Source organism: Dermacentor albipictus, chromosome 6 (genome assembly GCF_038994185.2).
Source record: "Dermacentor albipictus isolate Rhodes 1998 colony chromosome 6, USDA_Dalb.pri_finalv2, whole genome shotgun sequence".
NCBI lineage: Eukaryota > Metazoa > Arthropoda > Arachnida > Ixodida > Ixodidae > Dermacentor > Dermacentor albipictus.
In genome coordinates, this window is record NC_091826.1 from 6,890,112 (window position 1) to 6,908,240 (window position 18,129).

General features: G+C 47.1%; 1 protein-coding gene across 3 annotated transcripts in view; it reads left to right on the top strand.

The window, feature by feature from the left end:
* Window positions 1-721: 721 nt before the first annotated feature.
* The window catches only part of LOC135901409 (copine-8-like), a 53,364-nt gene continuing 35,956 nt past the window's right edge, over window positions 722-18,129 (top strand). Inside the window, exon 1 of one of the 3 annotated variants that reach the window (XM_065431177.2) lies at window positions 722-1,062. Coding sequence is in view for 2 of the 3 variants with exons in the window: in XM_065431176.2 (XP_065287248.1) it covers window positions 963-1,042 (80 nt within the window). In the remaining variant the exon portion in view is untranslated. The remainder of the gene's footprint in view (window positions 1,063-18,129) is intronic. The other 2 variants (XM_065431176.2, XM_065431174.2) reach the window with 2 other exon arrangements.

The following is an 18,129-nucleotide window of genomic DNA, read 5'->3' on the forward strand; positions in this document are numbered from 1 at the left end:
GAATGGACATAAAATATGATATTCAAAAAGTAATTCGCAAAGACAGTTTGCATAGATTGCATATACTGTGCAATATTTTTCTGGCCTTATATTTGTAACTTTATACTTCTCATTAGTTCTTTGTGAAACTGTTACCCATTGTATAATGATGCATGAGCTGCTTTCTTGTATCCTTCATTTTCTGTACATGCCCCCCTCACACAATACTCCTATTTGGAGCCTGTGAGTATTTTGAATAAATGAATAAATAAATAGTTTTCTAGACTAAGACTATGAGACAGTGCACATAAACGACTCCAGAAAAAAGCACCGACAGCAATAACTTAGAGCGCTAAAAACACAAAGGACGTAGCATAAGAAACACACACCACACGCGGTCACTCACAAAGTCACTGAGTTGTGACAGTTATGAGTCGCGGGCACGGTGGAAGATAGTTCTTTTATCGCATGTGTTCCATCGTGGTCGCGGGCGAGCAATAAACCTTAAAAAAATTAGTGCGCAGACTTTTTGCGACACGCGCTCGCTAGCAGACGACGCACTTGACAACGACAGCAAAATTGAAGACGGCATGCTGTATAACCCATGCCTCAAATATGTATACGCAGCAAAAATGTGTCAATATAAATTTGCAGTTTAAATAAAGCACCATTATAAGAACGTACGCGCGCAATCGATCTTAGCGACCGCGTACGTTATGCTGCGAAGAGGTTCTTCGCCCCATGCCTCGCTCGCAACGCCCTCGTACAATTTTTGCACACACGACGCCTCAGCGAGAGAGCGCCGTTCGGTCCACTATGCTTACATCATCGTTTCTGTACCGGATCATTACGGCTTGCTCAGCTTTTTTCTATGGCTTGCTTCTATCTCCCGGTTGTTGTTTAGACTGTGGTGCATTGTCCATGCGCTTTGTGGTGTGTCGACTGCTCGTACAGGCACCGCGGACCACCGGGAGCACGACGAAATGGCGAACCCGACTCAGCCGTTCACTCCAGCGATTGCCTGCACGCCTGTAACCAAAGTTGAGATCAGCGTGTCCTGTAGGTGGGTGCGGCTATGATATGGTGTGTATGCAAGCACACTTGGCGAGCTCGCATAAACTTCGCTAATGTGGGCTTGCCCCTTTACGCCCTGTCGATAAACACTGTCAGTAGTCGCATGCAGCTCTACAGGTGATGCACTCCGAACCGAATTAAAGGAGCAGGGCAAGGCTAGCTCCCTAGCACGGCACGCCTTCGATGCCGCCAGATTGCGTTATGGTACGGATGCTGTCGTACCTCAACAAGCAAGCAACAAACAGCAAGAATTTGTTTACGTATTTACGTTCGGCAGGTGCTCATCGTTTGTATCAAGTGGCGAGTTCTCGCGGTTGGAAACGTTCAGGAAGGGACGGGCGCTTATTTAGGCCAGCCTACTTTTGGCGTTTTTAAAGCGAAGCTTTCTTTGCCTCTTCCTTCGAATTTCCCACTGCAGCACCTGTTGCTCTATGACTACTGTTTGGCACACCGCTACGGGGGGTGGGCCAGAGACAAAGTTTGGACCTTTGCACCGCGTCGAATATGTATTGTGCTCTCTGGAGCTCCCTGGGCGTCGCCACAATAACCTCCAGAAACTGCAGCGCTTACCCTTCTACTAGCGTGCAACCGTCCAGAAGGGAGGTGTATATATATATATATATATATATATATATATATATATATATATATATATATATATGCGCAGGAAAGACACGACAAACTTTTTGGAAGACTTCTTTTACTTAACGTTTTTGGCTGGTGGACCAGCCTTCGTCAGAGTACAGTAACGCATGTACAACACATACACAGCTTTAAAGGCACCGTATCACGAACAGAGGGTGCGCTATCTACACTGACTAGACCGTACACTGCGCATACGGTGCCTTTAAAGCTGTGTATGTGTTGTACATGCGTTACTGTACTCTGACGAAGGCTGGTCCGCCAGCCGAAAACGTTAAGTAAAAGAAGTCTTCCAAAAAGTTCGTCGTGTCTTTCCTGCGTATGCTACGTCGGGTCCTGCGTGCTGAACTTATATATATATATCGTGCCGACCTGCGTATATATATATATATATATATATATATATATATATATATAACTTATATATATATATCGTGCGGGTCCTGCGTGCTGAACTTATATATATATATATATATATATATATATATATATATATATGTATGTATGTGTGTGTGTGTGTGTGTGTGTGTGTGTGTGTGTGTGTGTGTGTGTTACACCATAGTGCGTTGGACGGATGTGTTGTATGCGAAAGTGATGAATGGTAGAATGACATCCCAATTGGTGTGGTCAGGCTTGATATCAAGTTGGACAGCGTGCGATGAAAGCACTTTGTGAAGCCATTAGATTGAGGGTGGTAGCTGGAAGTCATATTATGGATGGTATTGGATGCACGGAAAACATCGTTGAGAAGTTGAGACAGAAAGGTCCTGCTGCGTTCACTCAAAAGGACATGTGGGGCTCTGTGCCCTAAAAAGATGGCTTCCAAGAAAAAGGCTGCAACCACTGCTGCAGATCCCGAAGATAGTGCGGCTGTTTCAGCGTACCGTGTCAAGTGGTCTACAGCTGTGACGATCCATTGTTTACCGCCAGCAGATGAGGGTGGCAGTCCATAGAGGTTGATACCAACCACTGTGAATGGACCTTCAGGACACGGGACAGGTTGAAGCAGTCCAGCTGGAGGTGAGGCCAATCATTTGCAGTGTTGGCAAAGCGAGCAGGAAGCCACGTATTTCGCTACGCTGGTTGGAAGTCCAGGCCAAGAGAAGCGGCTGCGGATTTGCTCATAGGTTTTATGGAAACCAAAGTGACTGGCAGTGGGATCGTCATTAAAGGTCTCCAATATCTGGGCCCAAAGTGATGGGGAATGCCAGGAACCCAACGGTGTTCTTCAGGATGAAACACGTAGGGGTGTAACTTCGAATTTTTGGTCTTGAAGTTCTCCGACTATCGACAGAGCCGAGTGTTAGGTGTGCAAGATGATCTGGGAATACGTTCCATAATGGAGTGGTAGTAGGAGTCACTACGTTGGCAAGATGCAAACATATGAGAGTGGCTGGATGGGAGCCAGTCGAGAGCAGCGAGTGAAGGAAGTGCAGAAGACGCGTCCTGTGGTTTGCGCATGGAAGGTGGGAAGCAAGCAGCGTTTGAACACAGTGGTAGGGGACAACGAGAGAGCATCGGCATCCTGGTGTTTTTTTTTTTCAGACTTGTAGGTGACGTCGAAGTCGGGTTCTTGTAAATGAAGTGTCCAACGGCCGAGCTGTCCCATTAAATTCTTTAGCGTCGCCAACCAGCACAAGGCGTGGTGATCAGTAACGACTGTAAAGTGGCCGCCATGCAGATAAGGCTGAAATTTTGGACGGACCAAGCAGCGGCAAGACACTCTTGCTAGGTGGCTGTATAATTTTTCTCTGCAGCTGTTAGCGTGCGACCTGCGTATGCAACCACACATTCTTCGCAATTTTGCTGACGTTGCAGAAGAACAGCGCTGATACCGGGGCCGCGGGCGTCAGTATGTAGAAGAGTGGGTGCGGTGCTGTCGAATTGACAAAGCACGCGTTCGGATGTGAGGGTACGCTTGAGGGTGTCTGTCACGCATTCGTTAAAGGGACCCTGAAACGATTTTGGTTATTTTCTACAAACGTACTGAGTCGTTAGAGTAGGTTCTTCTGATCATTAATTGATGCATCTAAGTGCTCTGCGTAAAGCGTGTAATTTATTATAAGGTTTTAAAAATACCCATCGCTGCCGATCGCAGCGCACTGCTCGGCGGAATTTTAAGCCGCCCCTACCCATATGATGCAAATAACCCATATTACGTCACATGGGCGAGCTATCTGATTGGCTGACCAGGGCGCGTGGTCGATAATTTTTCCAACTTTATGGTGAACAAACGATGCTCGTAATAGTTGGAATGTTAGTTACTTTGTTTTTGTAAAAAGAAAATAACTTAAAGAGAATACACAAAAATAGTTTTTTTAGTACACTTCAGCACTTCCGGCACACGGCAAGTGTCGTCTGCTTGTGTTACAACGTACTCCATTTTGACGAGAGCTCCGCGGTCGGAGTCGGTCTCAGTCTTTTCGCGAGCACTATGATTCGACTTTGTTGCCTTGTGGACTGCAAACCTAGCGACCTGCAAACCGCGAGTCCAGTATTAGGGCAAACGCAAGCGCAAGGGGACGGGGTCTGGCCGCTTGACTGTGCCGGGATGAGCCACGAGATGAGCAGAAGGGCAAATGTGAACGGTCTGCACGGTGCAGCCACCTGGTGGCACAGAGCTCAACCATACACAGTAGCAGCAACGAAGTGTATTCTTTGCTGCTGGTGTGTATTTTTCGCAGGAGTGTAATCATCAACACGTTGATTTAAAAATGTTTAAAATGTTTTACACTTGGTTAGAGCAATATTAGCGCTTTGTTTGACTGGTTAAGCGCTGCGCCAGCAAGTGTCTGGACCGTGCAGACCGATCAGGCTGCTCACGTACGTCTACGCTAAAGTTCCTTCATCAGCTCGAGTTTATGCCTCCAGTCATATGCCGAAATGACCAGCTTGCCTGTTTTTAGCGGGGTACCGGACACGTTCGGCGCTACGACAGAATGCTCGCAACGCACGCTGCTTCGATAGCTCTCGGTCGACGGCCAAGCGGGTAGCGGAGAAGTCTCGCGCGGGAGGGGGCGTGCTCCTAAACAACCGGAAGTGAGCGATGTGACATCGCATCGTGACGCTGAACCAGTGAAGGCGGAGCTTAGCGCCGCTCGCTCAGCGAGCGAGTTGAGGAGGAAAAGCATAGCTAGGGAGGAGGGTAACTTCTAATCGCTTGAAGCTCCATTAATACGTAACGCTTCACTTAAATTGTGGTGCGAATGTTCTACTTAAGCTGTACCCTACGCGCCTACAAAATTTGTCCGAACCGTTTCAGGGGCCCTTTAATGCCTGGTACGCTTGCTTGAGCGAGCGGAAGGAACACACGAACGCAAGATGCAGCACACACGTAACATTCATTCAATAGGCTATTTTAGCAACAGGAACACACGGTAAGATTCAACACATTGCACACGGCATGCGTCCTCCCTTACTAAGCTTTCCGCTCACACTACCGCGTTTACAAACGTCTGTGCGGCGATTGTCTATTCGCTGTAGTAGGAGCGCTTACAGTACCGGTACTGTTCGACGCGAGTATCGGCGTCCCCCGGTCTGTGGTCTGTCGATGCGATCTGGTCGTCGTCAGTCGTTGTTAGTGTCTGGCGTCACCGATGCCCCAGCCGACGTGACGACGGCACGGTCGCTGAGGGGCTGTCGCGCTCCGGCAGAGCGGGGCTCGTGCCGGCTGGCGCTCCCGGTGCGCGCCGGCCCGGCTTGGTTCTCCGGACGGGATGGTGACTGGCTGTAGCCAGCCTCCGCGTGTCTACGTTCAGCGGTAGCAACGCTGACGTGTCCTAGCAGGTAGGTCCGGGCCAGCGGTGGTTCCAGGGACGTCGGACATCTGCTCGCCGAGCCTGGTACTCGGGCGGGACGTCGATGTGTCGCCTAAGATCTGGGGCAGGACCCAGACAGGCGATCTCCGGCCGTCTTCTCTTGGAACGCTGCGCCCGGTCACCACGTCCTTCTCTGCGCGCGCCCCTTCTCCAAGATGGCGGCTCCACGCGCTCGCTCCACTCCTTCTTCCTCGTCCTTTTTCTTCGTTTCCGCTTGTCACTCCTGACAATGGCCCCCTCGTTTTCTGAGTTTTCGCTCCGCGAAAACTTCCCCCACTGCTCGTCACCTCTTGGGTTTACACGGTGTAGGGGTTGGAGGACGGACTCCGGGATGAAAACCAAACTTGGGAGGATTTATTTTACATTATATACAGAGAGGTGAGAGTCAATGAACCGTCGTACAGTCATTACGGGCCGGCAGCAACTCGGACGCTGCGGCCCGCGGCAAGAAGTTCGAGAGAGGTGAATCAGGGAATCAGGGAATGTCCTGGTCTCTCTGGAAGGCTTCTTATAAACCCTTCGAGCACTAAGTCACGTCATGTTTGACCAATAGGAGAGTCCGCTCAGATGACGCCACTTTCAGCCAATGGTAGGCGCCCGTGCGATGGTGTCATACCCGGCGAAGAGAGTCGGCGCCTGGTCCTCCTCTCTTGATCACTTGAGCCCGGTGCGCTCTTGCCTCGCAGAATTGCAATCCACTTCTTTCGAGGAGGAGAAGGAGGGGGGGCGCTCATGCTCCATTGCACGAGTGCCCACCTGCTCCCGGTGGTACGGCTCCGCAGTAGTGGCAAATGCCTTCTTCAAAGCCGAAGGGGGACGATTGAGCTCCATTGTCCGAGGCCCCCTTCTAATCCCGGCGGCGCACGACCTGGGGGCCGCAAACTTGTTTGCACGTGAACTTGTTTGCTCGGGCGCTCCTCTGGAATGTGCTTTCCTGCTTCTGCATTCCTCAATTAGCCGTGCTGCGTTTCGAAGTAGTTTGGGGAACTCGAAGTAATCGCAGGAAACAGCTCCATATCTAACAACGGACACTGCACTTCACTTCCCTACACCGCATAAAACTTCACTTCGCCGCTTCGTTGACCCATCACTGCATTTCACCGCACTTCACTGCACTAAACCACATGTAACTTCACTTCGTCGTTTCTTCATTCACACATCACTACACTTCACCGCACTTCACTGCACCCACGCGCACATCACGTAAGCACGTATGTTTCTGCCGAGTCTTAACACTACATCAATGTACACGCCAGCACCATTCACAAGGCATTGTCTTTCGCGAATGTTTGAGGAAGACGCCTCAGAAGCTCTAAACACTATATGTATGCGTAGCATGCTGTTCTCAAGTATGATTGTATACCTCTTTAGTGTTATTAACAAAAACGAACATGAGCAGCAAAGTCAGTAATCTCACTCGTGGCACGTTCACTCACGTAGTCCGCGAACTCCAGCCTACCGGTTCTTGTCTGACATGGATACAGCCAGGCAGGAAGCTGTGCACTGGTCCGGACTCTCACCACCAGCGCCTCATCAAGACATGACCTCGGGCAGAATGATTTGGATGACACCAGGAGTTGGGGCGGGACCCAGCCCTGCATGCCGAAAGCTTGTCAAAGTTGTCGGACACAGCGATGATGCGTCCATTGCTCTTCAATTCTTGAGTCCGTCTTTTCTCAAATACCCTCGGTTTAGACATCATGCTTGTTATCTTCGCCTTCTGAGGCGTAGTTTCTGTTGCTGGGATGTCTGTTTGGTAGGTGCTTTCAGCAACCAACTCTGTGATGACCATTCCGGAGTCCTTTTGAAATGGTTGCTCACTAATAGGCGTAGTCCCTAGAGGTACCTTTGATACCAATCCTTTTGATGTGGTTCTCTGGCATATGTCGCAAGATCGCACAAACCGTTTAATGTCGCTTTGCATGCACGGCCAAAAAAATTGTTCTGATACTCGGCTGGTCGTCTTCCTTACTCCTTGATGGCGAGCCATTATAGTGTCGTGCGCCAGCTCGAGGACTGCTCTTCGTAAACTCACTGGCACTACTAGCTGTCGTGTTTCTCTTCCATCGTGAGTTCTGGCTATACGGTAAAGTAATTCTCCGACCTTCTCAAACTTATGTACGACCCGGCTCTTCTTATTCTGAATCCATTTCCCTAACATTTCAAAATAATGTCGCAGCGTACTGTCCGCTTCTTGCCTTTTCTTCATTTCTGTCGCAGTTATATCGATGCCGGTGCCTGAAGTATTCTTTATACCGACATCTCTCCTATCCTGGTTCCTTGTGCTTTTCTCTACTGACAATATACTAGCTTCTCCGGTATACGGATCCGAACTTCTTCCGTTGTCTCTGCCACTTGCTTCGGTGGATTCATGCTCCGTCCTACTTGTAATTTGGATACTGGGAAAACTCCAGAGGGGATCTAGATCATCCACTCTTCTAACTCCTGGCACATTCCCAAGAATGACGTCGTACAGCGGTTCTTTTACGCACCGGGCTTCAATCCAACCGCAATAATAGGGCATCAAAAGCAACACACGAGCCATAGGCATTCGCCTTACTGTACCATCCGCCAATTGAACTGGTGCTTCTGTACCGGTGATATCTCTGTCCGACACCATGGATCGCCTTACCATAACAATGTTGGACCCGGTGTCTCTGAGTACTGACACTTTTCGTCCTTGCAGCACTCCCATTACTACTGGCATCGAGGTTTCCGGGTCTTCTGACCTCGGAACTGTCATGACAGCGCCTGCCTTGTCGCTGTACTCCGGCTCCATTTGTGTCCTGTCACCTTCGATGTGACTTTTGCTCGCAACAACACAGGCAGTCTTATTTTCTGAATTACCTCGGCAGGTTTGTATTGTATGTCCATGCCGTCCGCACCCATCGCACTTCAACGTCGAACTGCGAGTCCGACCCAAGGGACAATTCACAGCCCGATGCCCTATCCTCTCACACATAAAACATTTGATTGTGCTTCGAGTCTGTTCTCTTTCATCTGGTGTCTTTTTATCTTCCTTCCCCTTTCCCAAATTCTTTTGGCCTTGGGCTTCTAAATAGCGGTCAGCGTGTTCAGATAGTTCCGCCACCGTCCTCAAGTTGCGTTCTTTCAGGAATATTGCCACGCCCTGATGACATGATGCTAGAAATTGTTCTGCAATCATGTTGTCCCTCAAGTCTTCAAATGTCTTCTCTATGTTAGCCATCTCCAACCAACGATCAAAGTAGTTGGAGATTCGAGCGGCGAATTGCTGGCCTGTCTCGTTATCGTGTGGCTTGGAGCTTCGGAATTTATCCCTGAAACCTTCTGCCATTAGTCTGAAGCGTTGTAGGAGAGCCTTCTTCACCGTGTCGTAATCTAGAGCGTCAGCCGCTGACATCCGGCTGTACACGGCCAACGCTTCCCCAACAAGACACATACTCAATCCTGTCGCCCAGTCACTCCTCTGCCAGCCTTGTCCAGTTGCTATTCGCTCGAAATGTTGTATATAGGCATCTAGGTCATCTCGCCTTTCGTCAAAGGGGGCGATTAGCTTTTGGGGACACACTGTCGCTATTCTCTGGGGTACCATGTCTGAGCTCCTATTTCCTGCCTCTTCTCCACTGTTATTCATGCGCAGCTGTAATTTCTTTTCCGTAAGCTCATTTTCCAACATCAAGTTCCTATATGCACGCTCGTCCGCAGCTTTCGCTCTCTCCTCCTCTTCTTTAGCAGCCTCTCGCGCCTCTGCGCGTTCTTCTCTTAATCGCTTCTGTTCTTCGTGATACAGTGCTATTATGGCTTCGGCCGACATGCCCGCAGCATTCCCAGCCGTCATCAAACGTTCAAGGTCCATTCCGCTGCTCAAGACACCCCGAGGCACGTGACGAAGTTAAAGGGATCCTGGCAGGCTCGCCAATGTTGTCACGCATTCGTTAATGCCTGGTACGCTTGCTTGAGCGAGCGGAAGGAACACACAAACGCAAGATGCAGCACACACGTAACATTCATTCAATAGGCTATTTTAGCAACAGGAAAACACGGTAAGATTCAACACATTGCACACGGCATGCGTCCTCCCTTACTAAGCTTTCCGCTCACACTACCGCGTTTACAAACGTCTGTGCGGCGATTGTCTATTCGCTGTAGTAGGAGCGCTTACAGTACCGGTACTGTTCGACGCGAGTATCGGCGTCCCCCGGTCTGTGGTCTGTCGATGCGATCTGGTCGTCGCCAGTCATTGTTAGTGTCCGGCGTCACCGATGCCCCAGCCGACGTGACGACGGCACGGTCGCTGAGGGGCTGTCGCGCTCTGGCAGAGCGGGGCTCGTGCCGGCTGGCGCTCCCGGTGCGCGCCGGCCCAGCTTGGTTCTCCGGACGGGATGGTGACTGGCTGTAGCCAGCCTCCGCGCGTCTACGTTCAGCGGCAGCAACGCTGACGTGTCCTAGCAGGTAGGTCCGGGCCAGCGGTGGTTCCAGGGACGTCGGACATCTGCTCGCCGGGCCTGGTACTCGGGCAGAACGTCGATGTGTCGCCTAAGATCTGGGGCAGGACCCAGACAGGCGATCTCCGGCCGTCTTCTCTTGGAACGCTGCGCCCGGTCACCACGTCCTTCTCTGCGCGCGCCCCTTCTCCAAGATGGCGGCTCCACGCGCTCGCTCCACTCCTTCTTCCTCGTCCTTTTTCTTCGTTTCCGCTTGTCACTCCTGACAGCGTCAAAAGCAGTTTGGCATTCGTCCGACCACACGTAGGGAGCTCCAGAAGGAAGGAGTTGATGGAGCGGTACCGCAATGGTGGCAAAGTTACGTATGAAGCGCTGGAAATACGAAGCTAGGCTAAGGAAGCTACGCAAGTATTTGGCCTGTTGAGGTCTGGGGAAGCGAAGGACAGCGGTAATCTTATCGGGGTCAGGTCGAAGGCCCTCCTTGCTGACAAGGTGTCCAAGTACTTTAATGGTTTTGCTGGCGAAGTGGCACTTTTTTGTATTCAGCTGAAGGTCAGCAGCTGAGAGGCATGTCAGGACCTCGTCAAGGCGCTGCAAGTGCTGATGGAAGGTCGACGAAAATATGACGATGTCGTCAAGGTAGCATAAGCAAGTTTTCCACTTTAGGCCCCGTAGTACGGTACAGTGTCAATCATCCACCCAAATGTGGTGGGAGCATTACACGGGCCGAGAGGCATTACATTAAATTCGTTAACTCCATCGGGTGTGGCAAAGGCAGTTTTTTTCCTTGTCTGCTTTGTGCATGGGGATCTGCCAGTATCCAGAGCGTAGATCAAGGCTGGAGAAATACTCCGTACCTTGTAATGAATCTAACGCATCATCGATTTGGGTCAGTGGATGTACATCTCTGCGGGTTATTTTGTTCAAGGCATGGTAGTCTTCGCAAAATCGCACTGAGCCGTCTTTCTTACACACCAAAATGACAGGTGACAACCAAGGGCTTGAGGAAGGGTAGATTATGCTTCATTTCAGCATGTCGGCAACATGGGTATCAATGATCTGGCATTCGGCAGAAGAAACACTATATGGCCGCCGGCGCACGATGGAAGTTCCATCTTTGTCTACGCAATGAGCCGTCGCAGAAGTCTGTCCCAGAAGAGGAAAGTGCACATCGAAGGAGCCTTTATGATTGGATGACGCCACTAACTCCTTCGTCCGCTGTGGCATTAGATCGGTGCTGATGGCACTAGCGAGAACAGAAGCAGGGACCGCATCTATAGCTGTGGGTGGTTGTGAAACAGCAGTAGCCGAGGTAAGCACAGGGACAGGCTGATTGTCCAAGACGCACATAACAACAGCGCCTTTAGGAAGCAGTACTGGCTCAGTGGTAGTGTTGAGTATAGCCAAAGTGGCCATGCCATTGGTGAAGTGAACAAGGCTGGGTGCCAGAGCAGTTCCTTTGGATAGACAACGGGCTGACGGTACAACTAAAACGCCACCATCGGTGATGTCATTGTTAACTACAAGAAGTAGTTCGCAGCCAGGTGGCACCATAAAAGCGTCAGCAATTCGTAAGCGAAGGCGCGGTTTGTGCACGTCGTCGGAATTGTCGGTCTCTGTCAAGTTAACGAGGCATTGACGGCACGAGATGAAAGCAGATGCCAAAGAAAGTCCCACCCTAGTATAAGCATGTGAACACAGGAAGTCAGCACTGTGAACTGGATATGGTGGCGTATCCCATCAATCAAAACTCAAATAGTGCATTGCACCGATGGCCGAATTACATTGCAACACATAGAAGAGCTCCATTGTAACGTGTAAAAAAAAAAGGGGGGGGGGTTACGTGCCAAAACCACTTTCTGATTATGAGGCACGCCGTAGTGGAGGACTCCGGAAATTTTGACTACCTGGGGTTCTTTAACGTGCACCTAAATCTAAGTACACGGGTGTTTTCGCATTTCGCCCCCATCGTAATGCGGCCGCCATGGCCGGGATTCGATCCCGCGACCTCGTGCTCAGCAGCCCAACACCATAGCCACTGAGCAACCACGGCGGGTCCATTGTAACGTGTAGTAACTTTGCATAGACGAGAGCACAAGTCAGCGCGAATAATAGAAATAGCTGCTCCCGTATGAATCAATGCTAGAATTGGTACACCTTCTACACACACGAATAAGGTATTGGGCCGGCCACGCTGGAGGATTTATAGTCTGTGCGAGCCATGCAGCTTTCCCTCCAAAAACTGCACCATTTAGTTTTCTGGTCGATAGTCAGGAGTGTGAGTGGCCGGTTGCAGGGGTGATGTCGAGCGTCGGAGAGGGGAGGGTGAGCAGCGGCGCCCTGGACGGTAGTTGCGAGGCGCTTCAAGAGGTGGAGAAAGTGAGCGTGGGGAAAGCCGGCGCTGGTAGGGACTCGGAGGAAGCAACGAGTCTCTCTCATAAAGACCGTAGCCACAGCATTTGTCCTGTTGTCGTTTTCAACAAAACCGCTCATGTACTTAAATTTAGGGGCACATTAAAGAACACCACAGTAGCGTAGTTAATCTGGAGTCCGCCACTACGGCGTGCCTTATAATCCGATTCTGGATTTGGCACATACAGCCCCATAATTCAAATAACGTTTAATATTCCTGCCACGATTTGATGTGCCGTGTGAAGCAATGAATATGCTCAACCCTCTCGGAGGTTATGAAGTATGGTGCACACCACCACCTCAAGAAACACCTCTTTCTGTGTGTTCTGTGTGCTATGCTGACAAACAGCAGTGGTGCATGCAAGGTTACGTTTAACATCTACTCACCATTCCTGTGTTGGCCTAAAGTTGGAGAAATTAAACATTTGCCATCAACGTCACCACTAATTATCATCGCTCAAAGCAAACAGCACAAAAAGCTTCACTTACATAGATTCCGACAGTGTGCGGGATCTGCATATTTCTTTATTTTTATTTTTCAGAACAGCTCCTTGACAGGGGTAACTGGCAGATGCTGTACCAGAAAGAAAATATTTTTTTCTTACTTTTCGCTTTTGTCGCAGTAAACAAAAGCAGCGGCTTTCCTGTAGTGAAACATAAATAAATATTAACAAAAATAAGTTCTAGTCCTGTTCAAAAAACTCGAACAACTGTTGTACAGAGAAGTGGTGTAGCCAGGGGTGGCACATGGGGAATGTGCCCACCCTCGAAACATTATGTTAGTATGTAGCCTGCCCAGACCACTCTGACTTTCCCTGTAGTATTGCCCCCACCTGCCCCTGAAAAAATTGCCGGCTACGCCACTGATACAGAGGCCATGCAAATTATACATTGTTGTTGGGCAAGCCTATATATAGGTGGATGATCGTTGCTTATGTTTGGCCATTGTGGCTGAAAAGGTCTGCTGATGTAGGCTGAGCTGATTGATGACATTGCAAGATAGGTAAATTGGTAAATTGGATGTGCTGTTTAGATAGTGTGTGTGTGTGTGTGTGTGTGTGTGTGTGTGTGTGTGTGTGTGTGTGTGTGTGTGTGTGTGTGTGTGTGTGTGTGTGTGTGTGTGTGTGTGTGTGCGTGCGTGCATGCGTGTGTGTGTGTGTGTTAATTTATCTTATCATCACAAATGAAGGCATGCCCATTCCATGTGCAACATACTGACTGAGACGTACCTGTGTACATTTCTTCCAGTTCCTTACAAAGGTTTTATGAAGTTCTACATGATGGTTAGCTTGTGTAAGGGGTATCTGAGATCCATCAGGCTACTATCCCCTTGGATTTGAATGTGTTAGAATGTCTTGGAAATGATCAACAGGGGGACTTGTCTTCGTTGGGGCAGCAACTGCTTCCCTTATATAGGGTGTCCCAGCTGATGTCAGCGAAGCTTTTGAAAGAAAAAAATATTTTCAAATCACAGCACGAAATACAATTTTAAAACCTCCATTGTTCGGTCGTACGACCTCTGACGAGTGAACACCATAAGCCTTATAATAATTACAAGACAAACACGCCTATTACAAATAGTATTTGCATCATGATCTTTTTTTTTTTTTGAACAGCTTAGCTAACGTTAGCTGGGACAAATGGTGTACATGTTTCCCAGTAATGTAATTCAGTAAAGTGTGTTGAGGAACAGAAAGATTAGGGGAATGCTGGGAATTTAGGGAACTAGAAACATGAACAGGAAGTAGCAGAGAACTGAATATAGAAAAGCTGGAGGGGGATGGTCCCTTCCCTATCTTAGCTGATCTAATAACAGTAAAAGTGCAATAGACAGGATGATAAGAAACAGACCAGCGCTTACTACAAAATACCATCTAGCCCAAACTGTGGCCCTTATTAGCTTATCCCTCCTTTTGAACACTTACGGTTCCCTAGCTCTCACCTTAGTCTTTTGCACTTCCTAATGCTCCTCGCCTCTAAGTAGAAAATGAATTATGCATATAAATGTTGGCGAGGAGAGCAGTTGTTGCTCTGACAAAGACAGATACCTTGTTGAAACATTGGCTCTAACCTGAGACATTTGTTTGTCCAGTTTTGATTAGGTAAATGTTTTCATCTTCCTGTGAAGTCTTTAATTTGTTAAACCTTGCTTTACATCACTCTATGAAAAATGAACTTAGTACATGGCCGTTACCCATGCATTGACTGCAGCATTCATTAGATAAATGTCTGCCATACAAACTCGTATTAGCACTCTTCTATTAGTGCAGAGTAGTAGGCAAAAGAGTGTGCCTTGAGTCAACTTCTCAACGCATAAATTTGTTTCTGTGTAAGTGATCACTTTGAGTGTGAGATATTGTCTAACCTTGACATGATTGGCAGTTAAAAATTTGGGCACAATATTTTTTTCAGAGAATGAATGATCAACTTAACATTGCTCTTCATAGTGCCAAATTAGATTTTTCCATGCAAAATTTTACAAATAAAATGAGTTAAAGTAGAGCCTTTAATTTTGCTCTTCACCACGACATTCTGTGTTCTGTGAGTTTAATAGCATACTGTATAAAAAATTATGGGGTTTTACGTGCCAAAACCACTTTCTGATTATGAGGCACGCCATAGTGGAGGACTCCGGAAATTTTGACTACCTGGGGTTCTTTAACGTGCACCTAAATCTAAGTACACGGGTGTTTTCGCATTTCGCCCCCATCGAAATGCGGCCGCCGTGGCCGGGATTCGATCCCGCGACCTCGTGCTCAGCAGCCCAACACCATAGCCACTGAGCAACCACGGCGGGTAATAGCATACTGTATAGTTGAGCTAATAAAGAGAACTACCGTAATATCCCGAGAGATGCCCCACCCTGGAAAGATACCCACCCCTGTTTTTGACAAGATTTTCTAGTTTTATAATATAACATGTGCTAGTTCCTGTAGGTACACTGAAATTTAACCCACCACATATTTTCACTCGTTTTTCTCTTGATTTTAGATGGGCTATCTGGGGATTTTATGGTATGTCGCCTTTTCAGTTCTTTTTATCCAGCCACCATGGACAAACTGTCTGTGACGTTCTATGTAATATTGCAGGTTCAATTATTGCCACAGCTTCATTACAATGGAGGCAGAATGCAAAAATGCTTATGAACTTATATTTGAGTGCACAATAAAGCACATCACGTTCACGGTTTTAACACGTGCTTTTTAAATAGAAAGCGCCGTCGAGGTGGGGGCATAGCGCAACTTGTATCCACTAAACTCTAATGTTCAATTATTAGTGACTTTTCTAGCATTACCGATGATTATGAAACACTAGCCGTGCAATGCGGAAAAAATCTTTTTGCAGTTGTCTACTGCCCTCCTGATGGAAATATTGGGAGGTGTCTTGGTTACCTAGAAAAACTGCTCGACTTTTCCTCTTCTAATAAGCTAGACTTGGTAATAGGTGGTGACTGTAATATCAATATTCTACAACCCACATCTCATTCCCGTGAGTTACATCTGTTACTTGCCTTGTTTGACTGCATGAACGTCATATCAGAACCCATGCCCATTAGTTGCGTTCCTGAAACCCTTTTGGACTTGTTTATAACCAATTGCACAAACAGCAACATTTCGTCGGCTGTCATTGCCGCATATGTGAGCGATCACTTGCCCATATTTATGTTTTGCAAACAAAATGAGTTACAAAGAAATGGAACAGATAATCCCGATACATTTATTATTCAAGGTATTAACACACGAACGCTGGATATGTTTCGCCACAAAATAGAAAACATGGATTGGACTCCAGTATTTCAATGCACAGATGATGACGAGGCATATGTAAATTTTATGTAAATTTTTAAAATAGCGTATGACAACTCGTTTAGACCTAGAATGATAAGTAAGCCTAAGAAAATCAGGAAGCCATGGCTTACACATGAATGTATGAACTTAATACAAAAAAATAATGCAATGTACTCAAAGTTCATGCACACACGGGATCCTACTGACCTGGCCTCATTTAAAAAATTTAGAAATTATCTAACAAAATGTTTGCGCAGTACAAAAAAATTTGTATTACGAAAGCTTGTTCTTGCGATGTGCCGGTCGAGGGGAAGCTTTATGGCGGGAACTTAACAAGCTCTTGAATCGTAGTAGTCAGTTCAGTGAACTACAGCTTACATCCAATAATAGGCTTATGAGGGGCCGGGAGCTGGCTGACCAATTTAATACATACTTTACTAATTTAGTGTCAAGTGTCCACGACAATGCAGCTATGAGCTTTTAAAATGAACCTAACATTCACTCAACATTTTTTTCTCTGACTACACCCGAGGAAATTTATTCCATATTCTCAAACCTAAAGAACAGTAAAGCTCGAGATATTGATGGTCTTCAAATACGGCCAATGAAGTATGTACTTGACTTTCTTGTGCACGTGCTTAACCACATATATAACATTTCTCTTTTTACAGGCATCTTTCCTGAAAAAATGCAGCACGCGAAAGTAACCGTTTTATACAAGAGCGGGGACAAAAACGATTTTTCAAATTATCGACCCTATTTCTATTCTCCCAGTTTTTTCTAAGGGTTTGGAAAAAGTAATTGATAAAAGAATCGCCTCGTTCTGCGAAAAACACTCTCTTATATCACCACAACAGTTCGGCTTCCGCCAGCGCATGTTCACAGAACTCGCTTTGCTAATGCAGAAAGAAGTAATATTACAGGCTTTTGAAGAAAAAAAATTAAAGCTAGGCATCTTTGTGGACTTCTCCAAGGCTTTCGACAGAATAAGTCATCGAACCTTGTTTGCTAAATTAGAATACTATGGGTTTCGTGGCCTACCTCTTTCTCTTTTACAATCATACTTAAAGCATAGGAAACAAGCAGTAGCAATCACGAATAACCTTTCCTCTTTAAAAGATATTGTTGCAGGGGTACCCCAGGAGAGCATATTAGGGCCGATTTTATTTAACCTATATGTAAATGATATCATAAAAGTTAGTAACAATGTGCAGTTCGTTATTTTTGCCGATGACTCAAGCATATTCGTCTAAGCATACGATGTTCAGGAGCTCGCTTGCTTAGCGAACTCAACACTTCAAAAAATGCACACCTGGAGTATAGCAAATTCACTTTAAATTAATACAAAAAAAAAATCAGTTTTATTCACACCTTATCAAAAAACAGTTAACCATTCGCTTAATCTGTACCTAGGGAGTGAAAAAATAGCTGTTGTGAGTGAGGTTAAAACACTAGGAGTTATCTTCACCGAACACTTAAGCTGGGATGCTCATGTACAGCGTGTATGTGCAAGTCTGTCACGAGCATGCGGTGTGCTTTCTAGGCTTCGTCATGTACTGACGGACAAGATTAAATTATTGCTTTATAATGCCCTCTTTGCAACTCACATTAACTACTGTACTCTTATATGGGGAACTACTTCATGTAGGAACATTCAGAAAATGTGTACTCTACAGAAAAGGGCACTGCGTCATATAGCGAATGTAGTACACGATGCGCATACAAAGGATCTGTTTCTAAAATATGGCATACTTCCATTTCAACTATGGTATGACTTTACTATTAAAATACAAGAACAGTGTTAAGCAAAACGAAACCACCTTTCTTGGTTTATGCACCTTAACAAAACCATCCGACATACCCTATACGCTCAGAAATAGATAATGTCATGAACAGTGGTGAAGGCAGACATAGTGGGGCTGGATCAGATTCTCTCCTGTTGAACTGAAGGAGCTGCTAAAACATGTGTGCCTTGTGCAGTCTTGACTA